We start from the raw sequence: 16,880 nt of genomic DNA on the forward strand, positions 1-16,880 counted from the left end.
CCGATCAGGATTTTGAGGGCCGATCACCGATCTCCAAAATCAGTATCTGCTGATCACCGATCACAGCGTAAAATCCATAAATTCGTCAATATTGTTGTCTCATGTACACAACACTAACATTGTATTATTAGGTATAAAATTTAGGAGACGAGAAAGTATCATGAAATGAAAAGTGCAATATTTTACCCTCTAGAGACTTTTAGAGACGACTTGGACTCGCTTACAAAGAGTAAGTGTAGCTTACTAGCTTCAGCTTTCTTGTGGTAATAATTATGTACAACACAAACCTTGGTTTTGGTGGAAGAAGGAATTACATCTTAAAATAAAAAATGTATTATGAATTAGTAAGCTTGTGAAGCACAACTCTTCACACTAGAACTCCAAATGTCACTCATGAAGCGACTGACACGACTGTCGTCCTGCGTGAGGGTTAGGGGTTGGGTGTGACTGTATATAGTCTGGTAAAACTCGACGTGATTTCATCAGTGAAATATTTACAACGTTGCAGCGCGAACCGCGGATCCGAGCTGCTAACGACGCGTTTAAACCCGATGTCTTCTACAACAGAAAGCGGCTGATAAGCAAAGCATATGAATTCATTACCTTACAACAGGGGTAGGCAATTCCGGTCCTCGAGGGCCGGTGTCCTGCATGTCTTAGATATTACCCTGCTTCAGCACACCGTGATAAAAGTACCTGTGTCATTAACAGAATTGTGCAGCCCTGGATGACAAGCTGATGACGATGATTAATTAGAATCAGGTGTGTTGAAGCAGGGAAACATCTAAAACATGCAGGACACCGGCCCTCGAGGACCGGAATTGCCTACCCCTGCCTTACAATGTAGTTCTTTATTTTTCTTGCTGTCGTTTATAGGTCTCTGTTACAGGTGAGGTAGCGGCGTTGCTGCACGCTCCTGTTGTTTCTCTGCCTTAGCAGCAGCCAACTTTGAAATCTCAATATACTCCTTAGTGTGAAAAACTTTCAAATGTCTTATCAGCTTCGTTTTGTTGAAATTATTTTATAACATTCCTCCTCGGGGTATTTCCTTTGCAAACAGCTTGCAAACTGCAAATTTGTTGTCCTATTCGGACATTGTAAAACTCTCATACCGGCATTGCCGGCCATGCCCCCTTAGGACAGAGGTGTGGGAACGCATGCGCGGGCGGCGGGTTGTTGTTGTAAACGTCATCGGATCGGCCGCTTTGAACTATTGTTTTGAGAACTCCAATCAAAACCGATAGGGGCATTATCTGCCGATACCAATCGGTTGCCGATCGATCGGTGCATCTCTACTTGTTACGGCCTCCTCACCTTCTCGCTGTCATCAGGTCCCTCGATGGACACCTCCTCGATCTCCTCCCCGATGCTGAGCTCGCTCTTGGAGAGGTCTGAGCGGTGACTGAAACAGAAACCTTAAAGCTGCAGTTGTGTCGTGGATCGTCATCGCTTCACCCTCAGAACGTCTGTTAACTGATTATCTCGGCTTCTGAAGGTGTTTCACACAATATTTGTGGGGGAGTTTGCTTCAGATCAGGGAGTCTGGTTTGAAACATACAGGGCTGTTCACCGTTTAAATGGAGATGTCGTCCACATGAATGGTAGAGATAACACATCTGTGGTGGAACGCAACACGTGCAAGTGAGTCTTTAGGCCAATCATGATCACGATCAGGGCCTCGCTGCGTTGCCAGTACACCTTAAAGCAAAACTGCTTTTTCATATTATGTAACGTAACTTTAACAGACCCCAGCTTTTACCAGGGTGTCCGCTTAATAGGGGTGGATGTTGCCAAGGACCTCATGATAAGATAAATATCACGATATGATATTGCGATATCCAAATTTTACGATATATTGCGATGTTATACATAGTTCGTTGAAAACTGTAAAAGGCTTTATGCATCTTAAAATCCGAGTTGCACGTACATCAGACTATAGCTTTAATTCATGGGACAAACTGAGTAAAAACAATGTAATTATCCAATGTAATATGTTTTGTAACTATACAAGTTATAGGTACAACATATTTGCATATGGTTTTCATATTATTTACATAATATGAAATTAACATTAACAATATTATTTAAGCCCAGGTAGACAAAGTCATACTGGATTTACAACTCGCCTGAAACTTGATTTATTATTTGAGGAAAAAAAAATTATTATTTTTTTTTTTTTTTAATCGATATTCAAATTTTTAATATCGAATCGGCTGTTATGTTATATGTTGCCATATTGATATTTCTGCCCACTCCTACCGCTTAATGAGATGTAATGTTATTATAATGTAAAAGTAACTAAGAAAAAGCTGCTAAACTGTTTAGCAGCTTCTTCCTCGCGTGTTGCGTTCCACCAAAGATGTGTTACTGAAAAGACACTTTTTACATTGACATAATTCATGTGAAAGACAATGATTGAGATGGCATATTTCAGCGAAAAGTGACCCGACTTTGCTGGGAAGTTCTCTGGGTAAAACAACCTGAGCACTTCAGACTAAGGCGGAGTTCAAGGACTGCAGCTCTGCAGTTTTTAATGATAGTTCTGGTTTATGCCTGTACTGACTGCAACAACAGCACAGCTTCATTCTTGGTTTAAACCGAGCTGCAGCGGTCATCATAATCACAGAAACCATCATCAGGCTTACCTGTTAAAGTCGTCGTCATATTCGACCTCTTCATCTGCAGAGACAAATACACAGAGCTGTTGACAACAATACCATACACGTGTGCATACACTCACCTGCCACTTTATTAGGTACACCTGTCCAACTGCTTTTTAAAGCAAATTTCTAATCAGCAGCAACTCAATGCATGTAGACATGTAGACGTGGTCCAGACGATCTGCTCCAGTTCAAACCAGCATCAGAACGGGGAGGAAAGGTGATTTAAGTGACCTTGAATGTGTCATGGTTGTTGGTGCCAGACTGGCTGCTGAGTACTGAGTATTTCAGAAACTGCTGATCTACTGGGATTTTCACCCACAACCATTTCTAGGGTTTACAGAGAATGGTCTGAAAAAATATCCAGCGAGCAGCAGTTCTGTGGGTGCAAATGCCTTGTGGATGACAGAGGTCAGAGGAGAATGTCCAGACTGGTTGGAGCTGATAGAAAGGAAACGGTAACTCAAATAACCAGTCATTACAACCGAGGTGCAGAAGAGCATCTCTGAACCACGGCACGTGGAACCTGGAGGCGGAGGAGACAAGGAGACCCACACTGGGTCACTCCTGTCAGCTAAGAAAAGGAAACTAAGGCTACAGTTCACACAGTCTCCATTTCTGCTACGACGGTCGGACGGTAGGGTCAGAATTTGGCGTCAACAACATGAAAGCATGGATCCGTCCTGCCTTGTACCAACGCTTCAGACTGGTGGTGGGGGTGTAATGGTGTGGGGGGGATTTTCCTGGCACACTTTGGGTCCATTAGTACCAGCTGATCATCATCTCAACACCACAGCCGACCTGAGTATTGGTGCTGACCATGTCCATCCATTTATGACCTCAGTGGACCATCTTGTGTTTCTTATGTTTATGTTCATGTTCTGGATCTCTGGAAAGCGTCTAGAGACAATCTGTTGTATTAGACGCTATATAAATAAAATTGAATTGAATTGAATCTTCTGATGCTACTTCCAGCAGGAAAACATGTCATAAAGAATCATCTCAGACTGGTTTCTTGAACATGACAATAAGTTCACTACTCAAACAGCCTCCACAGTCACCAGATCTGTATCCTATAGAGCTCCTTTGGGATGTGGTGGAACAGGAGATTCTCATCATGGATGTGCAGCTAACAAATCTGCAGCAACTGCTGCTATCATATCAATATGGACCAAACTCTGAGGAATGTTTCCACAACCTTGTTGAATCTATCCCACAAAAGGATTAAGGCAGTTCTGAAGGCAAAAGGGGGTTCAACCCGGTACTAGCAAGGTGTACCTAATAAAGTGGCCCTTGAGTGTATTTACAAGCATTTAAAAATACACTTATGTATTATTTATGAACATGTATACATGTATGTATATTTATAGATAGTATGTACATGGTACTTTCATGTAATCAGTATGCATCTATTATGTATCTCATTCCTGCTTTTTTGTGTCCCAATGTCGCCAATTTTAGTCCTCTTTTACAAATAAACTTTACTTACTTTTTAGGGGTCACTGAAAAAAATAATACTATTATGTGTGAAAACAGTTTGACTGCAGCTGCCTCTGAAGTTAGGAAGCTGAATCGTACCTAAATGCAGGGATCCGGTCCTGTCGCTCTGGTTCTTCAGGCCTTTGTCTCTGGAATTTACTGCTCCTGCAGCAGAGAGGACATTTCATATTCAACCAACTCAAACTTAAATACGCAGGTCAGTCATAGGGGACTTTTGCTATGAGGGGTGTGCATATGTCCAACTCTTCAGTTCTTCACATACCAGCTGAGTTCAGGTTTATCTCTCATTTATGTTTTGGGAAGGAGCTTTTCAAAAATGTTAAAAATGTAATAAACAGAACTCAACAGCATGAACTGCTCTCTTAGATGAGGCAACCATCCTAGACCCCTCGTGACATCCTCTCACCACAAACTAATCCAGGTAGGTTCACGAGTACCACAAACTAACCCACATAGTTTAGCTATTACCACAACTAATCAATGTAGGTTCTCTAGTACCAGAAGTAATCCATATAGGTTCACTAGTACCACAACAAATCCAGGTGGGTGTTGCAGTACAACAGCTATGTAGATTTGCTGGTGCACCAGCTCACAACAACTGGTTTGATGGGACCCCTTCTGGTAACATCTGGGTTCTTGTCTTTGATAAAAAAAAACAATCCAAGAAGAAAACAAGATTACAAACTCGTAAAGTGATTCACAGCGATTCAAACTATGTCTTTTATACCGTCTTATTTCTGTTTCGCATCTTTTGTAAGGTTGTTGGGTGCATTTTAATGATTTCTAGAAATAGGATACGATTTAATGAAACTGTATTTTTTCGTGAATCGCTTGTGGCTTTCACGTGTGATAAGTGCTGTATACAGGACTGTCTCAGGAAATTAGAATATTGTGATAAAGTTCTTTATTTTCTGTAATGCAATTAAAAAAAATAAAAGAAATTCTGGATTCATTACAAATCAACTGAAATATTGCAAGCCTTTTAATTTTTTAATATTGCTGATTATGGTTTACAGTTTAAGATTAAGATTCCCAGAATATTCAAGTTTTTTAAGATAGGATATTTGAGTTTTCTTAAGCTGTAAGCCATGATCAGCAATATTAAAATAATAAAAGGCTTGCAATATTTCAGTTGATGATTTGTAATGAATCCAGAATGTATGACATTTTTGTTTTTGTAATTGCATTACAGAAAATCACAATATTCTAATTTTCTGAGACAGTCCTGTATAGTTACCTTTACTTTCTCAGTCTTCAGGGTATAATAAGAGTCTCTACCTGAAAAGGTCTAGACATTCTTAGTAGAATACAGGACTCTTCAGGATCTGCTGGTAGTCCTTTATGGGAGTACTTGCATAAAGGAAATGTCTAAAAGCTGTAAGGTAAAGACTGATCCATGAGCCAGTTAGAAGCCTGACTTTTTTTTTTGAGTCAAACTGACCGATTCTGCTGTGACTGTGGTCCGTGGTGCTCTCTCCTCCTCGTCCTGGTTTCGAGGCTTCAGACAGGGACGCCACCGGACTCCCTCTAATCCCAGATGTCTCCAGTTTCCTGTGGAGCAGAAACAGTTACTGGCTAAAACCTTTCCAGAGATGAACTGATCTACCAGGAAACCTGGCAGGAAACAGTCAAAAACCAGGTCCAGTTCCACAGGCTTCTCTTCTTCATGCTCAGGGCACGTTGCCGTCAAGTCAGCTGATAACTGACGTATAACCACGACTAATTTATTTTTACTCTTCGTGTGCATAGGATTTGAGTTTTTATTTGACCTGTTCTCAGCTAAGACTTTTTTTAGTTGCTGGTAAGTTGGTTTGCCTCTGTTAGAGAGTTAGAGAGGGTGTAGACTCTGGGAAGCCAGAGTCACCGTTTATCCTTCTGGACTAACTAACCAGTGGTGGAAGGAGGTTCCCACCTGAAGACCCCACACATTTCAGTTACTGCTGCTCGCAGGTTTATCGTCCAGTTGTGCTGATCCTTCTCTGGAGCACAAGTACCTTGCCTTTGTTTCAACTACAAAAACTGAAATTATTTGTAAAATGTAATCGAACTTCAAATCAAACATCAAACCAGTGAACGGGTCTAAGAACCAGGATGTGAACCAGAGCTGCCATAATCAGATTTACATGGATGAAGATCTGAGCAGATGCTGGTCTTCTGGTCTGATTCAGGGCACCTGACCAAAGACGAGAGACAGGTGCTCACGAGGCTCACCTGCGGTCAGCGGGAGGATGGACTCCTTCCAAATCATCAGCCAAGACAGAGAGACTGAGACCAGAGAGGAAGAGAAGGAGGAAAAAGAGAGAAAGAAGAGTCAGTGGCCACCATGTCTGGAGCGTGGTGCTGTGGAAACCTGGTTTTTCAAAAGTGGATGGTCATGCAGCTCTGTGAGACACGTCTGAGGACGGTTTAGTGTCAAGTTTGTCATTAATGTAAAACCAGGAGACGCTCTGAGACGGCTTCTCAGCTACGTCAGTTATCCTAGAGCAGGGGTCAGCAACCCAAAATGTTGAAAGAGCCATATTGGACGAAAATTACAAAAAACAAATATGTCTGGAGCCGCAAAAAATGAAAAGTCCTGTATCAGCCTTAGAATGAAGGCAACACATGCTGCATGTTTCTATATTAGTTATAACTGAGGGAAGATCTTTTTTTCATTATGCACTATGAGTAAAAAGTCAAAATATTGAGAAAAAAGTCGAAATGTTGAGGAAATAGTCAAAATTTCATGAAAAAACTCAAAATGTTGAGAAAAAAGTCGAAATGTCGAGATTAATGTTGAAGTACAATCTCGAGAAAAAAGTCGAAATGTCGAGAAAAGAGTCAAAATTTCAAGAAAAAAGTTGAAATGTTGAGAAAAAAGTCAAGATGTCGAGAAAAAAGTTGAAATGTCAAGATTAATGTTGAAGTACAATCTTGAGAAAAAAAGTCAAAATTTCGAGAAAAAAGTTGAAATGTTGAAAAAAAAGTCGAAATGTTGAGAAAGTGTCAAAATTTCAAGAAAAAAGTCGAAATGTCGAGATTAAAAAGGAAAGGAAAAAGGAAGAAAAAAATTTGAAAAATGGAAAAAGAGAAGAAAAAAAGAAGAAAATAAGAAAAAAAGAAATAAAAAGAGAAAAAAAGAAGAAAAAAAAGGATCTTCTAGAACTAACGCATTTAGGCTCAGACGAGGTTGACGCCTTCCACCTCAGACTTTCCTGGCCGTCAAACTCGGACCCGGATTTCAGCAGGTTTTTAGATGCAGTTAAGATTCTAATGAAGCCTTTGGTTCACTGTTGTCGTGGTGACGTCTCTCTGGTCTGAATGTGTAGACACTCACTCGTTGAGGCTTTTGCCTCGTCTCATGGGGGAGATGACGGGTCCAGAGAGACACTCCTCACTCAGAAGGATAACACTACAGGTAAGAAGGACAGGAAGGACAGGTGAGAACAGTAGAACAGACAAACGGGACAGGGTAGAAAAACCAGACGGGGACAGGACAGGTAGGAAGCTCAGGGAGTTGTGAGGACATTAAGTAGCAGACAGGGGTGAAGGAAGGAACATGCAGATCTACTCCCCCAAAACTTCTTCATTCAACCATGTGAACTGGAGCTGCTCTGACTCTTATTGTGGTGGCGGCTTCCTGCAGAGGGTGATACTCACTCTTTTACACCGTCTGTGTTATCTGACGGGTCCTTGGGTCCAGTCAGAGAGTTCTGACTTCAGAAGCAGCAGAGACAGAGACCAGACAGACAAAGAACAACATTCAGGACCATCGGTTCTGGTTCTTAGCAGCAGCCCATTCAGAACACTTTATTATCACAGTTAAAGTCGACACAAGGCCTTTCTAGATTGGTCCAGCTATCATCTCTGGATGATGAACGTGTTTAATGCATGTTGGGTAATATAAACTGGGCTGTTTTCTGTCACCTCAGGTCTGGAGGTGAGTGGGGAGGAGTTACCCGCTAACATAACCTCACCTGTGTGGGCGTGTAGAGTGACGTATGTCCCTACAACAGCAGGATTCATACACCAACAAACAGGTAGGGCTGGGTTTCGATTCAAATGTCATGAATCGATTTGATTTCAATTCTTAAGATTCAGAATCGATTATCAGGATTTGATTAGTTTCCGATATTGATTTGGGTTAGTGTTATATTTTTGAGCTATTGCATTAATTATATGACTGTGTAGTTATGCAACATATTAATACTAGTATTATATTGAGATTAAACAGCAAGTATTGGCAGCTAATGATGCTGTAAGGACCAATCAGCTCCCAGAATGCTGATAGAACTGCTTTCAGAAACATCATGTGGGTCAGAATTACCAAACAGATCCAGGGCAGCAAACAGAGACGGATGAAATCGTTTTTATTTTTTCCCACATTCCGTTTTTATCTTTTCCATTTTCTGTGTTTTTCGGTTTTTAATTTTGGAGAATTCAGTTTTTAGCATTTTATGCAAATATAACCCCAAGAAAGTATATAAAGCAATTACTCCTCCCTCGGAGGAGTAATGGACGGGGCCAACTTGACACACCCCCACGTGGGTCAATGTAAAAAGGACAGATGACACGCTAGATCCGTGTGTTAAACGCGGGTTATCCTCCGATGGAAAAGGGTCTAAAGGGCAACACATCAGGGTATTTGAAACATGAGCTTAAAGAAAATTAAGCTGCAGTACCCACAACTCACCACCAGAGAGCAACCAAAAGACCAGTTAAACATCGAGACACCCACACCGCATTTGGGTTCTCAGGATGTTGTAAGCCTTATCTGAAGACCAAATGATGTAATGGTTTAAGAAAACAGAGAAGGTGTGAAGGAAGAACAGTATATTGATGATTCTTCTATATTTCAAAAATAAAAATGGTTAATTCAACTAGTTATGAGAATAACTAGAAAACCGCTATTGAACTAATGAGACAGTATAATGTGTAGCTGGATAGGTTCTTAGCTTTGGAACATGTCATTTAACCCTATTACCGTCTTTGGGTCAAAATGACCCAATTCTTCTATCCTTCTTTCCTCCTGCTCTCTCCTTCCTTCTTCCTTTCCTCTTTTCTTCCTTTTTTACCCTCATTTACTCCTTTTTCTTCCTACTTCCCTTTCATCATTCGTTCCTTTATTAGCTTCTTTGCTTTTCCTCCCTTCTTTCTTTCCTTTTCTCCATTCCTTCCTTCTTCCCTCCCTTCTTTCTTTCCTTTTCTCCATTCCTTCCACGTCCCTTCTTTCCTTTTCTCCCTTCTTTACTTCCTTTCTCCCTTCCTTCCATTTTTTCTCCCTTCCATCTTTTCTCCCTTCCTTACTCCCTTTCCTACTTCCTTCATTTTCTCCCTTCTTTCCTCCCTTCCATCTTTTCTCCCTTCCTTACTCCCTTTCCTACTTCCTTCCTTCTTTTCTCTCTTCCTTCATTTCTCCCTTCACCCTCCCTTGACCCAAAGACAGCACAAGAGTTAATATATCAGATCTGAAGTCTACCTGACCCAGTTCTGAACTGGTGCAAAAACAAAGCCAGTTGTGAATTCAGTTCAGTTCGGACATACGTTATTCATCCCCAAAGAGAAATTTACAAAAAATAGTCTCCTGAAAGTCACTGTAGAGGTTTATTGCTGTAGGCAGGAAAGATATCCTGTAGTGGTCTAAGGCCCCGTTTACACGGAGCAAAAACGGAGGCGTTTTCATGCGTTTTGGCCGTTCGTTTACACGAAAACGCAGCTCAAAGCCCCCAAAAACGATCATTTCTGAAAACTCCGGCCAAAGTGGAGATTTTCAAAAACTCAGTTTTCACGTTTGCGTCTAAACAGAGGAAAACGGAGGAAAACGGAGGAAAACGGAGATTTAGGCTTTAGAACGTCACATTATGCACCAGAAACTCACCAGCGTCATTTGTGCGACCTGTGTTTACAATTAGTTTGGCCACCGTCAATATTTTCTTGTATTTTACCTGTTTTATATTCTAAAGTCACACTTAAAAGTAACTCCACTTCTCTGTCATTCCAAACGAAAGACTCGTTCCGTCTTGGAAGTAAAGCCTGAATTATGGTCCCGCGTTAAATCGACGCAGAGCCTACGGCGTGAGGTACGCGGCGATGCGCGCCGTAGGCTCTGCGTTGGTGTAACGCGGAACCATAAATCAGCCTTAACTGGAGGTTACACGTGTCATTTGTTGATGTTTTTTCCAGGATTCTGATTGGCTAGCATGACGTTAACAGCGTTTTCATGCGGGTCCGTGTAAACGAGGATATTTTTGAAAACGTAGAGGGGAAAATATCCGTTTTTGTAAATACCCGGCTACGTGTAAACGTGGCCTAAAAGATCTCCTGTAGAGGTAAAAACAGTACTATGGAAATAGAACGTTTCAGAAGCTCTTTCATTTCCTGCTACGGAAAGGTGAAGTGGTTTTCCATCCCTTCAAATCTGATTGAACCTTTTCAAATAACACGCAGGCGTTTTGCTTCAGAGCCCCTCCACGTCTCTGGTAATATTTGTAACAATCCTGGGGTCTGAAAACTTTTGTTTTTATCATTTTTAGACTACTTTTTTAACAACAAAATCCATAGTTCTGAACCCTGCGTTTCAGTACCAGCCTGCGACTATCACAAGCAGCCGTTGAGACCCACGTCTTAACCAGAGAAGCTGCTGCTACTCCCTAGGAGCCAGAACTAGCGTTGTCATGGCAACCCAGCACACGAGCCTGGAGGAAACGCAGCCACAGACCTTTGTCATTTCTCATATGTTGCAGAATCACGTTCTGCTGGAAAAGAAGAACTTTAAGTTGATCAAAGTGTGTGACTTCACTTTAATTCATTATGCCAATATTTTAATGAAGATTCATTGTTTTCAGGATGATTAAAACAATATGACTTAAATAAATTGGCTTTAACCTAGTTGTTACTTAGTTCAGAACATTTGAATGTTTTATTTTGTTACTTATCAGTGTTGATACTCTTCAACTTCAGTGTTGTGGTCTTGTTAGTTCAGAAGAGGAGGGCTCAGCCCTTTAGAGCAGAATGTTGTGGTGTTCTGACATAAAACTCCAGGTCTTTCTGTCTTCATTGACTGTGTTTCCATGCATCAATAACCCTTTTAAAACCCGAATATTGGCAATAACTCGAATTTGCACGGCCATGTAAACACCAATAACCCCTTTGAATAACCAGAATTTGCTCATATTCGGGTTTTTAAAAACCTGAATATGACCCCTGGGTTACTCCTTTTAAAACCCGAATATTGGGTCATGTAAACGCCAAACGGAATATCCCCATCAAACGGAACATGAATTTGTTTTCTGCTCATGCTCTGTTCAAAAGGAATCCTGGTCTTTTGAGTCCAGGAAGTTCTTATAAACATGGAGAAACCAAGACCAGGAGGAGACTAATCACTTCATAAATGTAATGAAGGATATGAACATTTCTGCATTTGTAGACGGTAGAAAGTACCGGGATAGAGAGATTTACAAAAAGGTGAGCGAAAAGTTGAGCGAAGCAGCATTTGTTTTGAATTTGGATACAGGAAGAAGAAGCGGAAATGGCGGTAATTGCGTCATGATGTTCTCCGTGCGTCGCTGGTTTGATCCAGATATTCCGAATGATTAATTACCATGTAATTAATCATTCGGATATTATTATTCTGAATGTTTCAGTATCCGGAATATTAGCAATAACCCGAATTTTGACTGCATGTAAACGTAGTCAGTGAGTTTGTCTTCCATGCAGTTCAGTCATGACGGCAAAGAGTCATCGTAACTTTCAGGCCGATGTCTCCAGCTGAAGAACTTCCAGAGCAACTTTGACCAATCTCGCCAGCTCACCAATAATATGCAATCAATATTTTTGCCCCCGGTTATAGAAACGTTCATGTTTGTGACGTCAAGTTGCTAGTCTTTTATCTGGAAACGAGCTCAGATCCAGAAAGTCCTGGACACTTGGGCTGAGCAGCGTCTCGGCTCAACCGGACCACAGCCCTGCTGTAACTATGAAGATGTGCAGAGGATCTGGATGGATGTCACAGATTAGCTGATAGAAAGATGTTGATCAGTTTACTCAGTTTTTCCATAATTTGTTACATTCTCAAATTTGCGTTTGAGATTTTACCAAACTCCTCTCCTCTGACACCCAGCAGATCATTTTTATTCTCTGCAGGATACATTTTTCAGGTTATCTATCTCATTAAAGTGTAATTATTTCGTTTATCCAGTTTCCTCCCAGTTATTCCACTTATGTTTATCCCCATCCCATAATCATTTAGAACATTAAATCAATAATATACCTTTGCATGCTGTTAATAAAAGTACAACTTTAGATAAGATTCATGATCATTATTACTGAATGTCTCCTCGTTAACAAAGGTTGTGCCGTAATGAGACAATTGTTAATTATTTTATATGCTGATGCTACATGTAAATGCCCAAATATGTGAAGCCAGGTTTAGATATTTTGATGGTAAAGCATTTGAAGAGCTGGATCATTAAGGGGACTCGCTTTTACGGTAGTTCAGCCTGTAGCCGGAGAGTAAAGCGCGGATAATACGAGGAGCATTCAGAACGGGCCTGACATCAGTCATTTAGGTGAACCCATAGATGAAAGGTTGGCACAGAAACTCTTTAGAACTAAAATGTCTGAAAACACTTTAGATCAACCCAAGCTGACCCCAGAACTGGACTTTGCAATACATTCTGGATCCTAGAAACCTCCAGAATCGGTTGTGTCAGGTGATGCGGATCGGCGGTCCTCACCAGCCGTACGTCTTCTGCGGTTTGGGCAGCGGGTCGTCGAAGAAAGAATCTCCCTCGTCGGGGTCGATTTCCAGCTCCAGGCGGGCCGGCCTTACAGCTGAGGAGGAGGAGGGAGGATGAAGGTCTTCTTTACCTCGGGAGAGCCCGTGGTCCGAGTCCTGGCAGGAAACAACTTGGTCTCAGGTGAAACAGTCAACAATGACAACAGAAAGTTTAATGCATTCAACCTCGGTCCAGGACCCGTGAAACTCTAGAGCCATCCAGGGTACATGAGAATCTAGAGCGCCCACAGACACGAGAGATTAGAGTAGTCCAGAACATATGAGAATCAAGAGCAGTCCAGGTGAGAATCTAATGTCGCTTTTCCACTAGTACCTACTCAGCCCGACTCGCCTCCACTCGGTTTGGTTCTTTTCCACTAGGGGTTTAACGTGCCGAGTAGATATTTTTCTGTAACTATTCTGCCGAGGTTCTAAGCGGCTGAGTCGGCTGTATCTGACGTCATCACACTACTAACACTACTAAGAAACGAGGGCAAGGTGAGTCAAGTCGGGCTGAGTAGGTACTAGTGGAAAAGTGCCATAAAGCAGCCCGGGACAGGTGAGAAAATTAAAAAAAATGGAATAGATGAGGTACAGGAGGAGCAGAGGGAAACAAGAGGAGAGGACATATACCCTTTTTCCACCAAACCGGTTCCAGCTGGTTCTGACTCATAACTCATTCAACTAGCGAACCAGCTGAGGGGTGCTAAGGGAGGCCACGCCACGTCATTACGTCACTTTAAACGTCAGTTACGTCGCTGCGTTTGCATTGGCACGAAAGTTGAAGGTATTTGCTCTAATACAGACTTGGTCCCCCTAGCTCCCTCCGTGGACACATCTCTAAAAGACAGGTTGTCTCCTCCTCAGGCCACTGCTGCTTTGTTGCATCCAGATTAATTTGTCGCTTATTTGAAAAAGTCGCTGTCTTGCAGTCTTGCTGTTGCCGTTGGTCTTAACAACTCCGCCCCCTCCGCTTACGTAAGCGGCTCTTTCCTCTAGCCCAGCCAAGACTTGGTGCTACCTTGGAACCGCTTTTTCTGGCCCGGAGCCAGTTCTTTGTCAGTGGAAACGGAAAGCCCGGTTCTGAACTCAGCACTGGCCCAGAACCAGCCCTGGAACCGGTTTGGTGGAAAAGGGGTAAAAGAAGAGGTAGGTTTTTGTTTTTTACTCTTAGCAGAGCTTGTGTGGGTAAAACGGTTTAGTTCCTGTGGTGGAAACAGGGAATCAGAGAGGAAACCGTCTGGAGCAGTTTTAGTGTTTAAAGGAGGCTGAAGCAAACACATATGTTAGGAACACCAGAGGTTTATAGAAGCCAGGGCGGGAATTACAGGTTAAATCTAACAGTTAGACCTGTGAATCATCAAAGCTCATGCTAAAGCCACTTTCAAACTGTTCATCCAACTCTAACAACATTTGGGGATAATTCATCTCGAGCCTATACTGACATTAACTACTTGATGAGAATCTTCATTTGTTTTAATCATTTTATTCCAATCAAATTTGTGGATTTGACGCAAAGTTGCTTTTTCTCCAGTATCTGGTGACGTAATAAACTTAAAGCCAGGTACTCCTGATGTCACAGCGTCCTTTGGAAGGAGACTGATGGACGCACCTGCAGCCCCACAGCAATAACATGGTGGTAACCCCCAAGCACTGACACTTCATCAGGTTTATTGATACACAACTGGGTTTACATCATTTTGTTGAAATAAATAAGTTCCATTTGTGGAATGCACATTTAGTTTACTTTTGTATATTCAACTTTGTTTTCTTTATTTAATGGTTTATGGGTTCTGAAAGCCGTGACTGAGGGTGTGTGTCCAGGATGCAGCTGCCAGGAATCAAGGAGACTGGGCTGTACCAAGTGCAGCTACATCATGGGGGGGATCAGCTGTTGTTCTGTTTAATATTAACTATAATTTAAGTTTCTTTGGTTCATTTTTTATTCAGGAGTTAAGTTAAAGCAATTGTCAAATACAATGTGTGTTCAGAGTATTTGTTAATAATGTTTATTGTTTTACCCGTGTGTCACTGGTCTGATCAGCCAGTATATTTAAAGGGGACCTATTATGGCATCTAATACCTATTTTAAACGGGCCTTGAATGTCTTAAAAACAAGCTTTTGATTGTTTTTGCTAAATAAATTACAAATTCAGCCTCTAAACCATGTCTTTATCATCCCATTCTCTAACCTCATTATCTATGTGGGATTCTGAGTGGGCGGGGCTATGATAATGAGGCATGTGCTGATTGGCTGCCTGAATGATGCGATACACCGCTACGAAAAAATGGTGGAAGCTCCGGCCGGCGGAGTTAGTTGTGGTGAGTTTGTCCTGTTCCACTAAATCTTCTTAAGTCTACTTCCTGTGTGCATCAAATAATTTTGTCATTTTGAGTCTAAACTGCCACAAAGAAGACAAAACAACCACGTCTAAGCCGCGAAGCTGAGTAAGATGAAGACAGAAGCCGATCGGAGACCGGGTCAGGGATCGGTTCAGAGGCCCGGGGGCCTCATGTACAAAGAGTGCGGCGCACAAAAAACGTGCGTACGCCACTTTCTACGCTCACGGTCAGATGTTCAAAAAGTGATTTGCACGTGGAAAGTTGCAGTCTTTCACGCACACACCAAGTCTGGCGTACGCACTTTTCTGAGGTTTTGTCCGTTGATGACTGACTCACTGGTGATGCAGTGAAGTGCAGAATATGAGGAAACGTAACGTCAACAATAAGTTCACGACCACATGAAGGACACGACAGTCCCCACATCACCAGATAAGTTACACAAGAGTGGAACTGCAACAATCTCACAATCAACCACATGATCATGTATAGGTAGGAGCTCAACGATGGAACCTGTCAATCACAACGATGGAACCTGTCATCACAATCGCAGCTTTGGCTCCGTTAGAGGAACCTGCTGATGGCAGGATCAGGAGCGAGTCTTCAGGGACCAGACTGATCTGCTGGTCCAGGACTAAGACTGGACCATCACCTGGTTTAGGTACCAAGAGGATCCTTCTGGATCTCTGTCCTGATCTGGACCAGCTGCTCTGGTTCAGACCAACATGATGCATCAGCTGGAGCTGCTACAGGTCGGACATCTCAGTCACCATGACGACCGTATGGGACGAGGACTGGAGATTGAAGCCAGATCCTAAAACATCCCATAACTGTGTCTGAACAGACAAACATTAAAGAACCGGTTCTCTAAAAGTTCTTTTAAACTAAAACTAACACGTCACTGAAATGTTTTTATTGAATGTTTAGGCAACTTTCAGAGTCTGATATGGAGTCAGCTGCAGGTGCTGCAGGACTATAGAAAGTGTTTCTCCGGTGATGGACCAGGACTAAGACCGGTTTCTCCTCCTGCAGATGCAACACTCCGAGTTACAGCAACTTTGTTCTTTATTTCTCACGTTTGCACCTCGATAATCACGTTGGAACAAGTTGTCTTTCTGCAGCAGAGGAATCAGATCGTGATGCTTCATGTTTTAAATATAAATTTATATTGTTCATATTGCTTATAATAGAGGTGATCCCGGACATCCACAAGGTGTAAGACTCAATAAACGTGTACATTGGTCTTCATCTGTCAGTATATAATACACGGTAAAGTGGAACGAGGAGCCGTTTTTCATCCACCAACTTAAGTTTTGGTGTCGGTTTTTAAATTACAAACAAGGAGCCCCCAAATAAATTATTTTTTCAAGCCTCAACTTTTGACATGACTGTCTCCAGCTCACGGTTGATGTTTTTTTTCAATTTGTTTTACTTGTTTTTCCACGTTCCTTGTTAGGATGAGTGGTTTTTAATGGATAATTATCCTCATTATCATATTCAAATATATGTATTTGAGGGAGGGGACTGGGCGGAGTGATGTGGTACGTTGATTGTACGTTGATTGTGATGTTCAGAGGAACCTGCGTGGATTTGGGCGTACGCACAGTTTTGAATATCTGAATTTA

General features: G+C 41.9%; 1 protein-coding gene across 4 annotated transcripts in view; it reads right to left on the bottom strand.

Annotated features, from left to right (window-relative positions):
• Window positions 1-16,880, bottom strand: part of cep43 (centrosomal protein 43) — a 31,281-nt gene that overhangs the window by 259 nt on the left and 14,142 nt on the right. For 2 of the 4 annotated variants that reach the window (XM_061706933.1, XM_061706932.1), the window contains 8 exons: window positions 12,875-13,032; window positions 7,800-7,856; window positions 7,477-7,551; window positions 6,372-6,425; window positions 5,602-5,711; window positions 4,239-4,304; window positions 2,646-2,679; window positions 1,315-1,402 (listed from right to left, as the gene is read on the bottom strand). In XM_061706933.1, the coding sequence (XP_061562917.1) occupies window positions 1,315-1,402; window positions 2,646-2,679; window positions 4,239-4,304; window positions 5,602-5,711; window positions 6,372-6,425; window positions 7,477-7,551; window positions 7,800-7,856; window positions 12,875-13,032 (642 nt within the window). The remainder of the gene's footprint in view (window positions 1-1,314; window positions 1,403-2,645; window positions 2,680-4,238; window positions 4,305-5,601; window positions 5,712-6,371; window positions 6,426-7,476; window positions 7,552-7,799; window positions 7,857-12,874; window positions 13,033-16,880) is intronic. The other 2 variants (XM_061706934.1, XM_061706935.1) reach the window with 2 other exon arrangements.

The sequence above is a fragment of the Cololabis saira genome, chromosome 18 (assembly GCF_033807715.1).
Source record: "Cololabis saira isolate AMF1-May2022 chromosome 18, fColSai1.1, whole genome shotgun sequence".
In the NCBI taxonomy this organism is placed as follows: domain Eukaryota; kingdom Metazoa; phylum Chordata; class Actinopteri; order Beloniformes; family Belonidae; genus Cololabis; species Cololabis saira.